Source organism: Artemia franciscana, chromosome 5, assembly GCF_032884065.1.
Source record: "Artemia franciscana chromosome 5, ASM3288406v1, whole genome shotgun sequence".
In the NCBI taxonomy this organism is placed as follows: domain Eukaryota; kingdom Metazoa; phylum Arthropoda; class Branchiopoda; order Anostraca; family Artemiidae; genus Artemia; species Artemia franciscana.
Window position 1 is genome coordinate 44,729,654 of NC_088867.1, and position 21,379 is coordinate 44,751,032.

General features: G+C 35.4%; 1 protein-coding gene across 2 annotated transcripts in view; it reads left to right on the top strand.

The window, feature by feature from the left end:
- LOC136027473 (DDB1- and CUL4-associated factor 10-like) overlaps positions 1–21,095 on the top strand; it is a 43,206-nt gene extending 22,111 nt beyond the window's left edge. For both annotated transcript variants that reach the window (XM_065704770.1, XM_065704769.1), the window contains exons 5-7: positions 1,736–1,907; positions 9,044–9,253; positions 14,909–21,095. In XM_065704770.1, the coding sequence (XP_065560842.1) occupies positions 1,736–1,907; positions 9,044–9,253; positions 14,909–16,099 (1,573 nt within the window). In that variant the 3' untranslated portion in view covers positions 16,100–21,095. The remainder of the gene's footprint in view (positions 1–1,735; positions 1,908–9,043; positions 9,254–14,908) is intronic.
- Positions 21,096–21,379: the final 284 nt, after the last annotated feature.

Genomic DNA, 21,379 nt, shown 5'->3' on the forward strand with positions numbered 1-21,379 from the left:
GGCAAAATAACTAATTACTGTTATTTATTTATTTTCACGGTTCAAAGTGGCAACACCGACGAAAATATGGTACTACTATAATACTTTATAATTTTAAAATAAACTGAAAGAAATATCTTAAAAATAATGAATATCAGGCCTGATCAGACCTAAGATGGATCCAGGGGCGAAAAACGTTTTTATTTTCATGTCTTTGGTACTTGTTCTTTGTACTTTAAAGATGAACAACTGAAATTGTTTAAGACTGAGCAATCTCATCATGTGATTTGGAAAAGCATTGCTGTCAAACCCAACCCACCGTGCTATTCTCCCCGCAGATGTCCCACCAAACAGAAAAACCAGACAAAACTCAAACTGATACCTACGTGCACAAACAAACCGACATTGTAATTCATTTGTGCCATTTTTTACTTCTATGTTTAACATGTAATGTTGTAATGTTTATGTTTATCCATTTAATGTTGTAACATGCAATGTTGTGCCACTTTTTTCACGCCTATGTTTAATATGTAATGTTTTTGCAACTGTAAATTAGCCAAGAGCTACGAAAGTTGTGTAATATACCATTCTCTCTCTCTTTCTCTCTCTTCCTCCCTCCCTCCCTCTCTCCCTCCCCCCTCTCTCTCTCTCTCTCTTTCTCTCTCTTTCTCTCATCTAATTGGTTGATTTATTTGATAGGAATTAATATTGGTGTTATGATAGGTCAATATTTGCACACAGGTTGTGCTTTAGGGAGAAACAGGAGGGGTCAACAGCTTTCTACTAGGTTGAGGGAAAGAGTTTAATTTAAAAAAAAAACATTTACAACTACTATTTCTCGATTTTTCTTAAGAAAAGGTCCTTCAAACAATATCAAGGGGGGGGGGGATTTCCTCCTGCATACAATTATGTTTCTCGTCAACTTTATCAACTGGGCTTAAAACACTTTTAACATATAAGTCTGACTAAATTTTTGTTTGGGCTAGCTTAATCTGCTTCCTTTCCTCCATCTAAGGCCGTGATTCCCAACGTGGGGCACAGGCCCCGAGGATGGGGCATTGCAATATTTTGGTGGGTCATGGGTAGGACGTGTGCCCTTCGACTGACTATTCTTTAGAGTATTAATTTTGAAAGAAGTATTTTCCATGTGAATAACTTCACATTCAAATGCATTTAAAAAGCAAAAAAGATGCATGATAGTATTGCAATGACATTATACGTATATATAAAAGGTGTTGTATTCAGGTTATATTTTTCATTAATATAAAATATACGTAGAGGACGACCAAGTTACTGACCTTTTAAACTCCCTTCAGGTAAATATGTTACCATGAATGTCGACATTCACCGGTGAATGTCCGAAATACCTTTTTTTCTCTTTGGATTTAGTAAGCTTTGTCAGTAAACTTTTCATTTTTATGCGAGGTTTGATGGTGACAGGTTAGGTTAGGTTTTTATACTTATAACCTAATTTAACCTAGCCTAACCCAACCTCACTTTAACTTTTACCATCAAAGCTTGCATAAGACTGAAAAACCTGATTCGAAAAGCTAAATGAATTCAAGCAGAGGAAAAGGAATTTGGGACATTTACCTGTGAATGTCGACATTAACCAGATTTTGGACATTCACAGTAACAAATGCACGAAAATATTTTTTTTCATCGAGAGGGGGGCATCAGTATTTTAGAAACGACATTCCTAAAGTTGGTTGGAACTACTGGCCTAAGGGATTCATGCATAATTTTTTTTTTGTAGCTACACTAATGAAGGAGTTTCTCACTCGAGAGTTTTCCACTCTAATGGATTGATGAGAATGAGACTAACGCCAGACGCATCTAAGATGGTTCTATGTACAACAAATGGCTACTTAATGATCGTTCATGATTTGGATCTAAAGCAGATGGCCGAAGATTTGGCTGGCTTTAAGGTAAACCTTTTTTGTGCATGTATTACTAAAGTCATGCTTTCGAATATTGTATGTCAGGATTTACCAGGGTTGCCAATGGCCAAAAAGAACATGCGTAATCAAGTCGTCCTATTAAACCCCCTTAATATCCAGATGGATTGAATCCCCGTTTAGCCCTATTTTTTCAACATCATCACTTATTACAAAACCTTAATTTTAAACTCTTGAGACCCGATGCAAATATAAGGATAAAACTAGAAATCTAGAATTAATCTTACTTTATGTAATTGGTAAGTATGTATAATACCTAATAATACGTGACATTTGCTATGGGTAGCTGAAACTAACATTTCTTCGAAGTGAGTTTACAATCATACTAATTGAAGTTCAGTTGATTTTCAATCAGAAGAGAGTATACCATGTTTTGTCTCACGGCTAGTGATCGAGTCGGAATTTCTAACCGAAACTAGAAATTCTAACTCTCTCAAAGTAGTTAGAGGCAGACATTAAGAAAAGGTCTGTATACTAATTAAAATAAAACCTTTAGCGAAAGAGAAGTGGGGCTGGAAGGGAGAAATTGCAGAGAAGGGGAGAGAGAGGGAAAAAAAAACAATAATTGAAGATCGGAGGAAAAGGTGAATTTGAGAAACGGGAGAAAATTTTACTAACACGAATTACAGCAATCAGATATAATATAATGATAAAAATAGGGGGGGGGGGGTGGAAATCTTAAAAATGGAAGGAAAACCTCGAAAAAACAGTTTATATTGATAACAATTATAATCAATAAACCGAAGGATAAATTCCTGTACATGTACCTTCTATTGTATGCTGGTCTTTCTGAAAATGAAGTTCAGTGGCTGCATTAAGAGATAAAATTGAATAAATAAAAACTTACGGAGATAATTTAAGTATAACAGGGTCCAGTACCCCTAGAAATCCATGATGCAAAAGTTACCTGTGTCATGCAGGTTGTTTTAACTATCGCTGTTCGTGTTCCCCGTGCAAGTCAGGATGAACCTCTTCTCTTGATTGAAGGCTGGACAACACCGCTCTTAATTGTGGTACAAATTATGGAGGGATTTTAGCAAGCCTCGCGCCGGTTAAAGAATTGTTTGTTTAGGAGTACAAAGAAATCGTATCAACAAGAGGTAGAGGACCTGAAAATAGAAGAAATAGAACGAGTATCAGCTGAGGACCTTCAACACCTAACAGACTTTAGAAACCGTATAAAAACAGCAAGGCTGCTACAACCTGTGAAAGTGGAAGCCTGTATAAGTAATACATCAGCTGAACATTGAGCTAGATCGTACTCCCAGGTTTTCAGCTCCAATGATACATTACTGAAAAATGAGTTGAAACAACCCTAATTAAAAAATTAGAGTTGTTACGTAGACGAAGGAACAATTTTGCAATTTCGAAAAATATGGTTATTGAAGCCATTTCTATACTAAAAAGTCCTGATGGTATGTACCACCAATCACCTTATCCGTGCTCCGCTTATGCTTATAGAATGCCCAACCATCTTTTTTCATATTTTGACACCTGCTCATTTCCCAAGTTTTTCTTGTCTGGTCTATTTGCGAATATTATGAAAAATGGGCTGAATCCGAACAATTGTTCTAGGTAACCCATGATAACTATACTTACATAAAACCTTGATAACTTACGTGAAAATTTATTTCATTTAAACCATGTGTAGGTACACAGGAGCCCTAATCAAGGCCAGATATTAAGCTCGAAGCTGTTTAAGGTATCAACGACCATGGCGAAAGAAATATTCAGGGATTTATTTCTATTGGCGATGGTAATGTAGCTTAATTTCTTAAGCCAATGGCCTACTGGTAAGCTGCTGATTTTTGCGCTTAGGTGGTATTCGCCTGTGGCTCTATCACATGTTTTATGTGCATCCCCTCTGTGGGATTGGCTGAGTGCAACTGATAAGTAGAAAATAAGATCAGCCCAGAACAAGTTGGAATCGAGAGAGTTAAGAAAGTGCAGCCTGTGAAAAAGCATTCGAGTTTCTATCCGAGCCTCTTGCGAAATATGTTATTATCAAGAATTAATGTTGTCTACATTTGGGCGAAGTGTACTTTTTCTTTTTATATTTATATTTATAGTTTCAATTTTATTTTCTTATATTCATTTTTTTTATATATATATATGGCAGATTCGAATAAATATGTTTGAACAATACAAATTTATTGCTTTCTTTAGTACGAAGTTCTTTCGGATACTAATCTCTGATTGGTTAAAAAAAAATATGTATATAGAAAGAATGTATTGTATACAATACATCCCAAAACCACATCTTCTCTTCCAGCATAGTTAGCATACATATTGAGGCTATAATTTTATCACTGTTTTATCTTAGAAATCCAGTAAACATAGAAATCTGCTGTCCAGGGCGTGACTCAGCCGGTTACTTCGTCTTTCAGCTCCCCCCATCTAAGTTCAGAACTGCTGCTGCTTAACCAGAGGTGAAACCTGTATTAAGTGCATCAATCCTGATACAAAAGAACAGTCAGATCTTGGGCTAGACAAATTCATTGGAGAAACCGGGCAATAAGTGGAAAGAGGGGAAATGATCGCCAAGGTTGTTTGCTGTAAAATATTTAAAAAATTAAGAATGACTATTCAAATCACACGCCGTGGCAGGCTGGTCTCAGTTACTAGCTTTTTCACGACAAAGCTTGACCTCTCACTGTTCAGGGTGGTGAGAATGACCAAGGATCTTTTGGGACAGTTTAAATAAAATATCTGCAATTATCCACGTTTTAGCCTAAATTTATACCCAGCAATTACTTGTACTTTCAAAGATGTAGCTTGGACCTCAGCATTTTTGGTGATGATAAAGAACTGAAAGATAAGGTCCTAGGGTGGCTCTATGCGGAAGGTTTTATGCAGATGGAATATCTTGCTGCAGAGGTACGATATGAGAGGTATGTGGATTAGTGAGGCGTTGAGGAGGGGACAGTCCCATTCATATACGGAATAAAATCTGTTCGTTTTAGGTTTAAATGTCGCTCCTTATTTTCTGTTAAAAAACTTGTTTTTTTTTTTAATGTCTGTACGTTTTTGAATTGATGCAGGCTTTGAATTTGGGTCACCGTACATGAATAATTAAGACGAAATTTGCATATTAATTTTACTTTTTTTTACCCTTTTTTATGTATTTTTTTTTATTTAAGAATGACTCCATAACACTTAATAAGAATATCACTTCTTGTTTATATCGGCCATTATCTAACGAAATTCAGACTTTAGCGTAAAGAGCGAGGTAATGACGAGGGGGAGAAACCCCTCATATACGTAATAATTTCTCTTCGTTTTAAGTTTTAATGTAACTCCTTACTTTCAGTCGAAAAATTGCTTGTTTTTTATTTAATTTCTGTTAGTTTTCTAAATAATGGTCGGAGATCCTTCATAGAAATTCTCTTCCCACATGAAAAACTCCGCCATGGAAAGATCTTCTCACGTAAGCCCTCCCCTCAACCCCACCACCAGAAAAAATCTACCTGAAAACGCCTGTATACTTCCCAATAACCAATACTATTTGTAAACAATGGGTAAAGTTCATAACTTGCAGCCCTTCTCCGGAAGACTCCGGGAGATTAAGTCGTCCTCAAAGACATAGTTGTTAGGTTTCTCAACTATGCTGAACAAAATGGCTATCTCAAAATTTTGATCGGATGACTTCCGGAAAAAAATGAGCGTGGGAGGGGGCCTAGTTGCCCTCCAATTTTTTGAGTCACTTAAAAGGGCATTGGGACTTTAATTTCTGTTCGAATGAGTCCTCTCGTGATATTCTAGTACTACCGGGTCGATATGATCACCCCTGGGAAAAAAAACAAATAAACACACATACGTGATCTTTCTTCTGGCAAAAAATACAAAATACCACAACCTTGCAGATAGGAGCTTGAAACCTCTACAGTAGAGTTCTCTGATACACTGGATCTGATGGTTTGGTTTTCATTAAGATTCTATTTGGGTGTATTTTCTAAAATAAAGCAAATTTTCTTAGGCTCTTAGATTCAGCTGCTATTAAGTTGGGTCGCTCCTTACAGTTCGTTGCAACGAACTGTTCGATTGCAACTATGGTGGAAATTAGAGCAAAACTGTAGTCTTAACATTTGTACAATATATTCTTTATGTATATATTTTTTTATTGTTAATATTGTCGCTGGAGGTTACTTTGGAACAACAAACGTAGATAAAAAATTGTAAACTTTTTAAATTAGGCAGTACGTTTTATCTTTAAAAAAAAAAACATTAAAAAGGATGATAGATTGTTCTTAAATCCGACAAAAATCATTTTTTTGGCGTTGTGCCTCAAACGATATAGACTTTTTTTTTCTTTTTTATGAAACCATTTATTTCATAATATTTTGGTAATTCAGGCATCGTTCAGTAATAATAAACAATTAATAATCCATCTTGTAAGAAAATTAGAATGTCTTCAAATAGAAATTTTCTGAACGTCCAAATAATGGATATGGTTTCATAATTAACCCAGGTTGGGAATGTCTTCCTTTTTGATAAACTTGATGGTGGAATTGTTTTCATCGAAAAATATTCCGAGTTCCGACGTCAATTCCGATTCTAAGAAAGTCAGTGGTTTCCTTGGTTCTGGCTATTTTTCTCATCAATAATAGTTCTGGTTGGCTTTACCTCTTTTGAAGGCTAATACCTACTTTTCTTGGGATATTTCTAAGGTCTCTTAACCTTCCTTATATTATGAATCAGTTTAGTCTTATCTGATCTGTGGACTAACTGTCCATACAGCTCGTATTTGACCAATTGCCCACATTACAACTAATAGATATTGGAGACAACAGTTCAAGTAGGGATACAAGGGGGGGTGGCGGGGGCGATCCTCCCTAACGAATTTCTTAAGAATCCTTCCTAAATCATACTATTGAGTACTATTTACGAGAAATAAGGACTAAAACATCAATTCTTTTCTGAAATAAAAACAATGAAACATATCTACACAATAAAGTGGTTCAAAGATGTTATGTGCTATAAACGCAAGACTGAAACGTCTTAGTGCTGTTAGGGAGAGCCCAAGGGTGTGCAGACCTAAGACAAGAAGGTTGGACTATGACAGTCTTGTGACCTTTATGAGCATCCAAAGATTGGCATCATTTATCACTGTTCACCGGAAATAGACACAGATGAAGTGTATGTAATACATACGTCCAAATGGAATAGTTTTATTTCCATCACTGAATTTGAAAAAAATCAGGAATCCTTCACCAACGCTATAAACATTTGCCTAATTGCTAGCAGCCACACAACATTATGTGAAGTACCCTGGCAATGATGCCAATTCTTCTGCCAGCAACCTAATGTCTTCTTCATTTGGTGGCACTGAAATAGCTTAGATTCGTGATGAAGATATCGGCTTGTCATCTATTATAAGGGTCAATGTTGTATCTTTTTTTATGCCGAATGGCTTTATATACTACTGTAAAGAGATTTAAGAATCATGTGTCACCTCATATCAATCAGGAGTCGGAAATTTCGCTTCTCAATTTCTTCCGCCAAGTCTATGTCAATAGTTAATTGGTTAGATTTCACATCTAACTTGACATGAGACCTGGTTATACTTGTTTTTTTTTCTCACATGTGGAACCCGTTGCAGGGCACCATAAGGCCAACTATTCTTTCTTGCCTACCTCAACGAGATCCTTTGAGCAGTAATATTCTTTGGAAGATGCATTTCCTGCTGCTAGGAGTAGGTATACTAGCACCATTTATCATCCCCTTTACCCATTTGTCCTTTTTTTCTTGACATCATATTCTGAACCTGATAAAGTTCTCTTCTAGTCTCAAAGAGAAAAACTTCGGACAAAAAATCAAACTGGCTCAAGAGTTTGCTGTTCACTGCATCAAAACGTACGGTTTATCATCTGCCAATCTTTTGCCGCGTCTGCTTTTCACCTTGACTGGGATAAGTTTTGCAGCCTCAGCTAAGCTTGTCTTTTATTCCAACCAATAAGACTAGGCTTTTTCTTATTTCTTGCCCTTTTTCTTTGCTTTTGAGTACCTTTGCCAAAAGTACCGGTAACAGCTTTAGAAATAACCCCCTCATCCTCAAATATTTTCGTTTAAACAATGGGTGCTTTTTCGAACATAGTATTTTGAGAGAGGATTTTTCTATAATTTTCTTTCCTATTTCTATAGGAGCCTTTCACGTTAGTGTCCAGACGCTGAGATTATCCATTCATCTTATATTGCAAACTTACAAGACTGTGATGGTATCGAACAGCAATCGAAAATATTACAACTCGCCAAGTGCAACAGGCAACGAGTGCGTCACCTTCCCTTTGACTGGGGTCAGCTCTGATTGGCCAACGGATATCGATGTTTAGTGGCAATCACGTCCTCGGACAAAGTTTTCCAATGCCTTGTGCAAGCGGCAAAGCGAACTAGTTGATCTTTCTTTGTGTTACGTTACGTCGATAGCAAACCCAGCCTTAATTCAATTATTTTAAGCAAAATCGTAGAGGGGGTGGGGGTGTTACACTTTCTTCTTTTGGTGCTGCCGCCCCTCCCAAATAAAGGCTCTGGATCCGTGCTTGCAACAGTTACAGTTCAAACGAAATATATGTTAAAAACTGGCAATTTTTTTTAATAAGGCAAATAATACAAACTTCTTAGTTCAAAAATAATAATAAAAGTCCAAATATTTAGGTTTCAAATCTGAAATCTTTCGTTTTTGTATTTCATTTCATTTTTCCTTTAGTTTTTTCCCCTTTTGAATAGTATTTGTTGTGTTTTCTTTATGTCTTTTTTAGGCTTTTTTGGGGGGAGAGGGGTCGTATTTTGTTAATAAAGGCGTCCGGATGCGAAACAGAGATATTTAGGCTTCTGTTGTTATTTTACGTTGACAATTTTTTTTTGTTTTTTTTCCCTGTCTTATTAAAAAAAATATGTTTTTGATATATTCTTGCTTCTATTGTAAATGGGAGGGTAGTATGATTTAAGAAATTATTGAATATAATATTTATTTGTAAAAAGCTATCCCAAGCTCTAGGATCAAGTAATAGGTGGTGTCATTGATTTGGCATTAAAAAAAGAAAAACATTTCGCTGTTTTTTATTGTTATATTTGTAATCTCTTTTATCTGACCCTATTCTTCTTTTTAGCCCAACATGTATCGTTTGATGCAAATTAGTCAAACCCCTATCCCATTTGCAATGACATCAAGTCACCTGTTTACAGCTAAACGGAATCGCGTAGAGCTTATTACTGATTTTCCTGTGGGTAACGATGCCGAAGTTATAAGCTCTCTACAGATTCACCCGCATGGATGGTGTGCTGTCAGTAGAAATACGAGCAGCGATGAGCAGTCTGAGGCAAGTCTCTTGTATGGAATTATTAGGCCTGTTTTTTTCGCTGTTTAACCTGTTTATCTGGTGGTAACAAATGTCACAATTATTACCAAAATTGTTAAATAGTTAAATAAATCGTTTTTTAGAGTATAATAAATAGTTAGATGTCAATTTGTAGTTGACTAAAAATGCGCACCACGTATAATTTGTAGAAAATTTTTACAAGTTTTATTGAAGTATATATATTAAAAGTTTTCTTTAGAACCGAAAAATTTATTTCCCCCCTTTTAGTCCATTTGTAAAATGTGGTTTTTAATTTTCTTTATAAAGTATTTATTATTGTTTAAGTCTTTTGTTTTTATAGCAGAAAATTGTTAGTAATGATTGGGATGCTGGAGGGTGATCTATTAATTTTGAATAGGTATGTTTATACTCAAGTCTCAGAGCTTTCATAAAAGTATTTTAGAATCCAAGAAATATAGTCAGTTGGTAATTGTAAGCGTTTTATTTACCAACGGCCTTTCAAAACATTTGAACAAAGACTGGATTGTGTATAACAGATACGACTAAATGATTCTTTTCATCCTTGAAGGGTTAACATTTTTAGAACAGTCTTGCATGAGACCATTCATTCTTGGAAGTGATAAAGTATAACTAATTTTTCAAGTGGTTTTCTTTTAGCTTCGAAATACTGCATTTAGAATAAAACTTGATACGAGGAGACTGCCGCCTCCTCAATGAGCCTTTTCATCTTGGAAGGGTCAAAAGTAATGAAATCTAGCTAGTTCTTCAAATGGTTTTCTTTTCGCTTCGAAATACCATGGTTAGAATAGACCTTGATATGAAGAGACTGCCACCCCCTCAACCCTGCTCTCTATGCTAATGTTTGCTCTACCCTCTCCCTTGCCCATCATGTTGATCTGAACACCCACATATGGAAAATCAAAAATTTACATCTCAAAATGTATTTTCGGGGTGTTAGACACCCCCCCTCTAAAAAAAAATTGTTGAACTTTCTTTAATTGCTTTTACGTACTTGTAATAGCTTAAAACGTTCCGTTTATGACCTAATAACAAATGCTTTATGTAAACAATGGGCAAATTCTATAACTTACAACCGTTTCCCCAGGGGCTGTGGAGAATCATGTTATCCCCAGAGGTGTAGTTACTACACCTTTCAACTATGCTGAATCAAATTTCTACATAAAATTTTGAGTGGATATCCTTGGGAAAAAAAGGGGTTTGGGAAGGAGATAGTTGCCCTCTAATCTCTTTGGTCGCTTAAAAAGGGGCACTAGTACTTCTGGTTTCCGCTTGAATGATCCCTCCCCCGATCTTTTAGGACTATTGGATTGATATGACCACCTCACCTGGAGCCCATTCGTTCTATCCCTCGTGCCTAGCCTGTCAACGTGACTGAGGTCTGAGACTTTCAACATTTAATAATTGTCTTGTAATAAATCCTAATTGTTGTCACTTCCCGTCAACTGGAAACAAGTTGCACCTTCCTCGTCATGCTTCCTTCATATTCTTGCTCATCCCCCCACCTACAAATCCCCAAGGTAAATCCTTTTCTTACCCTTCTTTTCTAGATCGTCACAATATTAAATTAAAACCCGACTAAGGAAATTCTCAAACTCATAAAGTCTCCCTGTCGCGATTCCCCTATCAGTTTGTTTTTCCTAAACTTTTAGTTACTAATGCTGAAACTCTTAATTATGAAAAGCTTACCGAAATCGAGGTGCTTTCAGAGTTGAATCTATTAGATATTGTAGCTATTACTGAAGTACAGTCCCATGACCCAGGGTCCCTGCGCCTGACAAATTATTCAGAGTTTATTAAACTCCGTCCTTTATATTACCAACACGGAGAAAAGGTGGCAGTGTTTTGTTTTTTACTAAAAGTAACCTTTACCCAAAGGTTATTCGAGTCCCTAGTTTATCCGAGTATGATGAAATCCTCTGGCTAAGTGTTAGACCAAAAGTACTCCCTCTTCCATTTTATAGTATTGCAAAAGCTGTTTTCTATTACTCCCCAAATCCAAACGACTGGGGGAAATACCTCTCTTGATGTTATTTAAGTAATATGTATAATTCTTACAGCCCTCCCTCAGCTTTGCCCCCATTAGGTGGGAGCTATCATCTTTTGATTCTTTTATCCACTCCTCAAATTTTAAAGCATTTTTTCTCAATAACTTATGGCACTTATCGGTCTCTTCAGAATTCTGGTCTTCTTTCTTTTGGCATGTGACTGAAGATTGGTCTGATATTTATAGTTTAAAAAATCTTGATGAGAAAATGGCTACGTTCCGCAAAAAGCTAATTGATAAATATCAAGTTGTTTCCCATAAAAAAAATTAAAAGGCGCTTCAGTGATAAACCCTTTATTAACCAAACTATAAAACACTAATTAGAACCATATTGAAGCTTTTCAAAAATGGTAACCTGGATGAAGCCTATAAACTAAGAAAATAAATTAAAAGGGAAATTCGTAGATTGGCCCGATCGTACTACAAAAATAAGATTGAAGAATTTTTCACTAATAAACCAAAAAATTGGTATTCCGAGGTCAAAAAGCTGTGTGGCAGGAGGCTTGAGCAGCTTAACTTCAATCTACCCGAGTCCCCTTATGTTACTGCCAATAATCTAAATAAATTCCTCGTTTTCGTTATCTAGAGCCTTCCGGCATTGTCCGACCAATTACCAGCAGGAGCCCTATCCCCTTATTTTCCCACTGTTTCCCCATCTGAGATAGAAAAAAGAATTAAAAAACTAAGAAAAACAAGTATTTATCCTTTGGATATCCCGTTTCTTCTTGTTAGTGCCTTCGGTGACTTCCTTTCTAGGCTCCTGTCCTTCCTGTTTAACGAGATTACCGAGTCTTAGTGAATTCCAACAATTTGGAAACAGTGTTTCATAACCCCTTTGAAAAAGAACAAGAGCTAAGAGCTCATATGGCATTTTTGACGAAGTTGGAAGAGCCAAGAGCTCATATGGCATGAGCTCTAGCGAAATATTAAGAATCATATATTGATTTAAAAGGACAATTACAGGCTTAATGCCGGCCAAGATTTAAAATAAGAGCTCTGAGACACGAGGTCTTTCTAAATATGTAAATTCATTAAAATCCGATCACCCACTCGTAAGTAAAAACTACCTCATTTTTCTAATTTTTCCCTCTCCCTTCAGCCCTCCAGATGGTTGAATCGGGGAAAACGACTTTATCAAGTCAATTTGAGCAGGTCTCTGACACGCCTACCAATTTTCATCGTCCTAGCACGTCCAGAAGCACCTAATTCGCCAAAGAACTGGACCCCCCCCCCTAACTCCCCCAAAGAGAGCGGATCCAGTCCGGTTACGTCAATCACGTATCTACTACATTTGCTTATTATACCCACCAAATTTCAACCCGATCTCTCCACTCTAAGCGTTTTCCAAGATTTTTGGTTTCCCCCTCAAACTCCTCTCAATGTGAAAAGTTGAATCTATCCAAAAAGAGCCTTGCGAGTAATTTTCAAAGAAGGCAAGGTGGCATAATCTCTGCTCCTAGAAAAAGCTAGTTTGGAAGCCCTTGGGCGAAGGAGGGTTTCGTTGTGCCTTCGTTTTGCAAAAAAAAAAAAATGCAATAACAAGCCCTTTTTGGAGGGCAATTATTTTCCCCAAACGTCACTTCCCATCCAGATTACGGCCACCTCAAGCTGTTTCTGAGCCCATCCTTATTTTGTCCCCCATTCGCTGCGTTACTTACAGATATGAAAAAACTTTTGTCCCCTTCATCACAGAAAAAATGAATAAAAATCCCACTAGTTTCTCCTTCTGTAGTTTCCCTTTTAATTTTAGTACATTTTATATTTCGTTCTTTTTTTGTTTTTATTCACTTATTTTTGTCCCTTCCCTTTTTGACCAGTTTTTATTTTTTAAACTGTTTTATTGACTTTATGCTGAAGAATTATTGCCACTTTTTTAGTGTCCCTTTTAATTTATATATATAATATATATAATATATATATATATATATATATATATATATATATATATATATATATATATATATATATATATATATATATATATATATATATATATATATATATATCTATATCTTGTTCTTTGTTGTGTTTATTCGCTTATTTTGCCCCCCCCCCTTTCCCCTTTTTTGATGTCTCTTTTAATTCTTTTTCTGAGTTGTATTTGTTTAAGTTTAGCTTGACCAGTTTTTATGGCACTTGATATTAACCAAGTGACATATAGCGATCGCAAATTCTGTCGGTCTGTCTGTCCTGGTTTTGCTACTTTAGGCACTTCCAGGTAAGCTAGGACGATGAAATTTGGCAGGCGTATCAGCAACCGGACCAGATTAAATTATAAATAGTCGTTTTCCCTATTTCACCATCTTGGGCGCGATTAATTCGGAAAAAAATAGAAAAAATGAAGAGTTTTTAACTTACGAACGGGTGATGGGATCTTAATAAAATTTGATGTTTGGAAAGACATTGTGTCTCAGAGCTCTTAGTTTAAATCCCGACCAGATCCGGTGACATTGGGGGCAGTTGGAGGGAGGGAACCTATAATTTTGGAAAACGGTTAGAGTGGAGGGGTCGGGATGAAACTTGGTGGGAAAAATAAGCAGAAGTTCTAGATACGTGATTGACATAACCGGAACGGATCTGCTCTTTTTTTGGGTATTGGGGGGAGGGTTAATTCTGAAAAATTAGAAAAAAATGAGGAATTTTTAACTTACGAAGGAGTGATAGGATCTTAATGAAATTTGAAGTTTGGAAGGATATCGTGTCTCAGAGCTCTTATTTTAAATCCCGACTGGATCCTGTGACATTGGGGGGAATTGAGGGGGCACCTAAAATCTTGGAAAACGCTTAGAGTGGAGGAATCGGGATGAAAATTGGTGGGAAAAATAGGCACAAGTCCTAGATACGTGATTGACATAACCGGAACGGATTCGCTCTCTTTGGGGGAGTTTTTTTTAATTCTGAAAAATTAGAAAAAATGAGGCATTTTAACTCACGAAGGAGTGATCGGATCTTAATGAAATTTGATGTTTGGAAGGATATCGTCTCTTGGAGCTCTTATTTTAAATCCCGACTGGATCCTGTGACATTGGGGGGAATTGAGGGGGAACCTAAAATCTTGGAAAACGCTTAGAGTGGAGGGATCGGAAGGAAACTTGACGGGAAAAGTAATTATAAGTCCTAGATACATGATTGACATAACCGGAACGAATCCGTTCTCTTTGGGGGACCTGAGGGGAGGAGGGTTAATTACGAAAAATTAGAAAAACGAGGTATTTTTAACTTACAAAGGAGATCGGATCTTAATGAAATTATACAGCCCGTTAGCGAAATTTACAGTCCTGCGAAATTTTTAATACGTTTTGAAAGGCTTTAAAATTACTAAACAAATAATGAAAATGGAAGAAAAAAAAAGAAAGAGAACTTAAAAGTGGCTAACAATTTGAATCCCATCAGGGACAAAGAAAAAAAACATAAAGTGGATAAAGAAAATAACTATAGGAGCTTTAAATTTATCGTCATATAACAGAGTGCTAAAAATGAATTATCTTTTGATGGTTTGAAGAGTTCGATATCTCCCTCATTATTTAATTTGTATTGTTTTTTGTTGTTTTTTTTTATATCAAAAGATTTATATTTTTACTTTCTTTTAGTGGACCTGTGTGCACGACATCCAAACCTTATCAAAGCCTCCAAAGTGTGGAAAGAGAAGCAGAGAATTTGATGACGGTGACGATCAGGATCGATCCAAACGGTCAGCCCATTCAGCATCAGATATATTTAGAGATACCATCCCTGAACCTGTATTGAGAACTGGACCTGAGTTGGGAAGCTCTGTATCCCTTATCGACGAGACTGCAAGTGATAGTGACGAGAATGACATTTTCAGCTCACCTAATGACCTTGAGGATGCTATCAGCAGAATGAGTGACGACTCATCGGGCCTTCAAGGATCTTTGGTTATCAGGTATAATGGCGATGAGCGGTCATTTGGTGGTGAATCTAATAGTACTCGGTATAGGTTTACTTTGCATAGCGCAGAAAACGCCTCGAATCCAGTGAGTCACTCATCACCTAATAGTTCTAGAGGTAGTATTCATCTTGAATCCCCAGGTGGACCTGTTTCTGATACAAATCAGAGAGGTAATCTTTTCGGACGAGGGTTTCAAGTTCGTATAAGAGCACCTCTAACGTTAGAAGAAAGAGCTGATGGCCCAATTGAATTTCGGTTAAGAAGCTCAGGTGACCCTGAACCGACTAGAGATTTGGAAGTTCATTTGCCTAATTTGGAGTATCTTGAGGCACTTCAAGCGATCCGCAGCAGAAGAAGTAGAATGAGAGACGACCGCAGTAGATTCAGTCGCAGACCTAGCCAGCGTCAAATTGAAATGATAGATTTATCTGGTGCATCAACATCTGCGGTTTTTGTTCAAGCTGCAACTAATTTTGCCGCGAGGACAGCCATGTATCAGCATTCAGTTGAACGTAGACCAAGTCAAAACTACGATCTAGGGATTCACAAAAATACAACTAGGCTGACGCATTATCTAGAAGAGCCTAATGTTGGTCGTGGATTCATCAAAGAGCTGTGTTTTTCGAACGACGGTCGGGTTGTTGCCTCACCATTTGGTTATGGTGTGCGATTGCTAGCATTTGATAAGGACTGTTCTGAAATGTCTCACAGCCTAGAGGGCTGGAATCAGCTACCTGTAAAGCTTAGAGAAATTTCTGGCAGTGTTTGTCATACTAATGTGGTTGTTTCCACTCAATTTTCACCTATTCATTGTATGCTAGTTTCAGGATGTTTGAATGGAAAGATTGTCTGGCATCAGCCTATTATGTAGACCTTTCTTTTCTTTTTTTTTAGTTTTTGAATTGCTGCGATTGATTTAGATCCCTGTCTTTGTTTTCATTGTGACATGATTTAAATGCTTTAAAATAGTTAGTTAGGAAAATAAATTCAAAGCTGGTGGGAGGGGAAATGCTCATTAAAGTACACAGTTGCATCACTTTTTCTAATTCATTGCATCTATGTTTTTATTATTATTATAATTATTTTGTCATATTTTTTTCCTAATTTTTTCTTGCTTTGGAAACAGTTTTGATTCTCCCGTTCTGTTTAATTTCCAACAAAATCTTGTCAGGTCCAGTTTATACCCTTCTTCCTATTTTCTTCATAGTTTTTTTTTCTGCTCTTTACTTTCTTTCTTTCTTCTTTTTTTTTATTGTAACACATTTTAATTGCTCCAAAAGATTTAGATAGGAACATAAATTCAAAAGCTGGTCAGGTGGAAAATGCTTGTTGAAGTACACAGTTACATCACCTTTTCTAATGCATTATATTTATGCTTTTTTAGCCTTGTTTTTAGGGGTGGCGTTGTAATTTTAGTTATAAATGTTTTGTATTAGGTGAAAGTGATTATACTGACCTGAAGACCTAACCACTATATAGTAATAACGTGAATGGAGCTAGTTAAATGCTCTTCATGGTAAACAGTGTATAGGTTTTTTATTCCATTGCTATTTCTCTTAGAAAACTTAAAAAAATGGACTTGTAAATTGTTTTAAAAATGCAGATAAAAAGACCATTAAACCTCCAATTATTAAAGTTCTGTTGATAATTTTTTGCGCCGGTTTGAGCATCAGGAGGGGATGGGGCTATGACATTCAGCTCTGTTGCTGATCGAGAGACAAACAATTTTAAATGCGAGACAGAATCGGATAATTGAAAACATATCTTAATGACCTATCTTAATTAGTAAAAGTGATTTGACATTTCTATTTCATTTTTGTCATCTTTTTATTCTTAAATCGCTACCACTTTACAAGAAAAATAATCTCGTATTTTGGCCTATCTAATATTTTTTTCTCTTTTGACTATCGGAAATCCATTAAGTAGTCAAAATGGTGTCCGTAAGTGTAAATTATCTTTATTTTTTGTCGAGGGGGAAAGCAAAAAATCTTTTTTTAATGTTTAATCTTGGTTGGGAGTGAGTATAGTAACCTGCATAGGAGGGGGGATGGGTGGGAGGTCCGTCTGCCTAATTTAACAGCTGAGTTCAGTGATTTAACTCAGCTTGAAGCAGTAAAATGGTCTAATATTTTGGAAATTGGAAGAAGGGGGAGGGGCACGAAATTTAAACTGAAAGAACAAATGTCCGAAAATTATTTGTTATGATAGCTGTTTTTTCAACAGTTTATACTTTGTTTTATTTATCCAATCTATATACCTTGATGAAGATTTTTGGGCAAAAGTCGTTAACAGTTTAGAAATTTTTAATTAAATTTTTATTTTTTATGATTACGTTTATTGTATTGTTCGTTTGCTTTTTGTTTTGTTTTTTTACTGCTAAAATTGGTAAAATTTATATTATTTTAAATAATTTGCTATTGATAATTGAATAGTAATTTATAATATTTTATTTAAAGTATATATAAAACTCGTCAGCCAAAAATGTTTGGTGTTGTAACATATTACCTTTTTATTTTTATAAGTTAATATACTGCCCTAATAAGGAAAAATGCAAGAATAGATTTATATATTTTGGTTATTATCTATTACTATTTATCATTTCATATTTGTTTCTTTCTGTCATCTTTGGAGATGGGCAATCTGTGTGGCTTCCAAAATTGTGGCTGGAGTAAAAAATCTTTTTTTATGGACCTGGCCTCGGGAAAATCCATGGGATGGTCAAAATGTTGTTTTGCGCTATTAATGAGTAGTTGAGCTGTTGCAAATCAGTAGGCGTTATGTTACATGATATACATCTTTGAGAGAGCGGAAAATCTGAACTAAGCTTTTGGGTCTTTTTTTACTGTTATCAAAGACCAGGTGTTCATTCAAGAAATCTATTTTTTAGGGAGCCAAGATACAAAAGACTCATTTTGATATCAAAAGATCCATTCTCTGCTATTTCCTCGCGTGAGAACAAGGGAATATAATATGTTTCTATAAACGAAAAAAGAAAAACATCTTGGAGTACCAAACAGTATAACAAAACACTTCTGATAGAATGGCCGAAAAAATTTTGATGGTTTTACTTTTGATAGAATGTTTTGAATTCATCTTCATCATTTATTTTTTGATACTAAATATAACATAAACAATAACATAAACGGACGGAAAAAGTAAAAAAACAGGGTCCCTAGAAGGAAGCTTGTGGAGGGGTCAATGTATAAAACTACAAACTGACAACACACACACACAAACTGACAACTCAAACAAGTCTGAGGGAGTAATAATCGCATTTTGTGAATATCTGATAACGCCTTTTGAATGATCGCAGTTGATCAATTGCATGTTCGCTTTAACTAATACCTTTGTAAGATGACAGTATTTTTATATCATCTACGAGCAAGTTAGCCAAAACACTAAGCTATTATATGCAAATAGTGAGAACAATAGACATTCTCTGTATTGTGTTTTGTATGCAAAGTGTTCTTACTGTGGAAGTCATTATAGCAGCCTTTTCTACGTAGGTGACTAATGCATGAAAATGCTTAGTCTGCTTCTTTAAATTTTACATGATGATCAAAGACGTTTTCATACATTTCATAGGGAATAGTTTTTTCCCTCTTTGTTTTGTGTTTTTTTGGGAGGGGGAGGGTAATTTAAAATTGGGGAAAATATGCCATGGGTACATAGTCGTGTTTTGAGCATCAGTTTTCTCAGGTATAAATGTGGTCATTCAACTTCTTAAAATTTTCCATGACTGCAAGATAAAATCTTTAAGCATTCGCTACGAAGTTTTTTTTTCCCTTCAGGAATTTAAAATAAAAAAAATTATGTTTAAAAGCTACTGTGTACTGTTAAAAAATGTTTTTTTTTGTTTTTTTTTTTTGCGGATAAAGGGCCTTAAATTATAGCCGGTATTATTTGAGCCGCGTAAACTGAAATGCTACGTAATGAAGTCTGGCTATGTCCCTCCCAATCTCTTATGATTAAAACACAACTACGCAATAGTGATAAATGGCTAAAAAAGAATAAGGTCTCATGGAAGGGATCTTGTCAACGAATTTTTTTAGGGGGGGGGGGTGAACGCCTCCATATGATGCTACAGGGATAGATAACCGTGTTTGAAAATTGGCATGACATAGAATGCTGTGTATAGCTTTGCTTAGGATCGTGCTAGGACTTTTCTTAGGCTAAATATCTCGAAACACATATCCTCTGCCAATCAGAGAAGGTTCTCACGATTTCTCCTCTGAGATATCCCTGTACTGTCCTTACAGAATATCCCTTTTCTCTTTCTGGATCCAGGCTTTCGTTCAAATATCTTTGGGTCCAGGTTTTATTACAATACTGTTGGAGACTGTATTGTTGCGTCATTGGAAGTTCATTTTTTGTCATTTTTTTTTTCCTTGTGTGCTAACCTGCCAAAAATTGGATAATTCGATTTTAATTTTGACTTCTTGTTATTTTTAAAAATTAAATTCGCGAAATGATTGGATATAATTATGCAAAATGCATCCAAACCAGAACTCTAAAAGAAGGAACAATGTGACGAGAATGATCCCAAGATAATTTTGCAGTTATTCCTAAAATATTCAAATTATGTAATTTAAAACAACTAATTTTTTTAGGTTTTTTTTGCTTATTTTGAAATATTGAACGATGTCAAGGGTTTCTGCAAATTCTTCATTAAGGCTTCTCTGGGTTTATAAAATAGATATTTAGTTCTTGTAGGTTTGGCTCAAGTTTTCCTCATGCAAACCCTAAAAACAGAAAAGACATTACAGTTTTAATTAGGACAATAAGGCGGCCCATCAAAACGACCATCATGCCGCCCAATAAGTAAAAAAAAATACGATTTCAGATAAATTATGTGAAGGAAATAAATTTCTAGCATAATACACAATAAAATCGAATCTTTTAGAAAAAGGAAATAGATTCTTGTCACTTAGATAATTTTGTGTTTCTTTTTAACTAGGAAGGAATGCCATATTTCTGATAATTTGGTACACCTCTGGAAACCTAGACGAAACTTTAAAAGCTCGAAACCTCGATATACAAACCTAAATGATTGCGACTGTAATCCCATGACGGGAACAATCATTCAGTTTTTGTTGCTGATATCTGCAAATTGGACTTTATATTTCCCTAATGGGACAAATTCCCTTATTGGGGCTTATTTGGATATATTATACATATAGCGTTTTTTAATTATTGGATTTGCTTCTTTTCTGCGAAAACTCTTCTAGTTTTTGGTAATCATCTTTTTTTTATAATAATTTAAATGGTGTCATATTGGTGAAAATTTTTATTCTTAGAACTTTCAAAATTTTCAAAATCGAGGCTTTAATTTGAAACATCTGATGAGTGGGGTATCATCCCATTTGATGGGTATAAATATTTCATTTTTGTAGCTGGTATCTTCAATCTGATTTTTCTATTCGTGGTTTATTTAGATTGGATTTTTTTTCATATCAGTGAAATTCAACAACTTCAACGGTTTGTATAACTGCATTGCGAAAAGTACGAAGTGTGTTTTTTTTGCAATGATTTTAGTTTTATCCGGTGGAAACTCGGTGTTATATATATAATTTTTTTTTCTTCGTAAACTGTTATTTGAAATTTATGTTTATTTTTTTGCTATTTACTTTTTTATAGTGGTTTCACGAAGTCTTGTACCATGATGCTTATATTATAGACGTATTTATAACGCAATACTGACTTGTATTATTTTTTGAAGAGTTACTGGTCAGATAGAAGAGTTATGTTAAATAGCGGAAGTTTAGGCTTGTGGAAAAAGCCATCTATCCTATGAACATATATAAAATCATATTTTAGTCAATCTTGCGGCTAGTTCAACTTCTTTTAATTAAAAAATTAAGGAGTAATTCAAATATCTATTTTTGAATGTTGTTAGTTAATTCATGTTGGGGCATTACTTTTGAGAAGTGACAATGTTTATGCAACATCTATATAATTGAACCTCTATATACATCTCTATTAACGTCTAACTTTTAACTGACTCATCAGATTTGAAGATAAAAACCTCAATACAATCTCATTGTAATCGAAATCTTTCTGTATTTCAGTAAAATTGTGGGATAAACCTCTAAATTGTTATTGCTGCTTCAAATCTGATAAAGGCAATTCAAAGATGTATACCCCTGAAGGA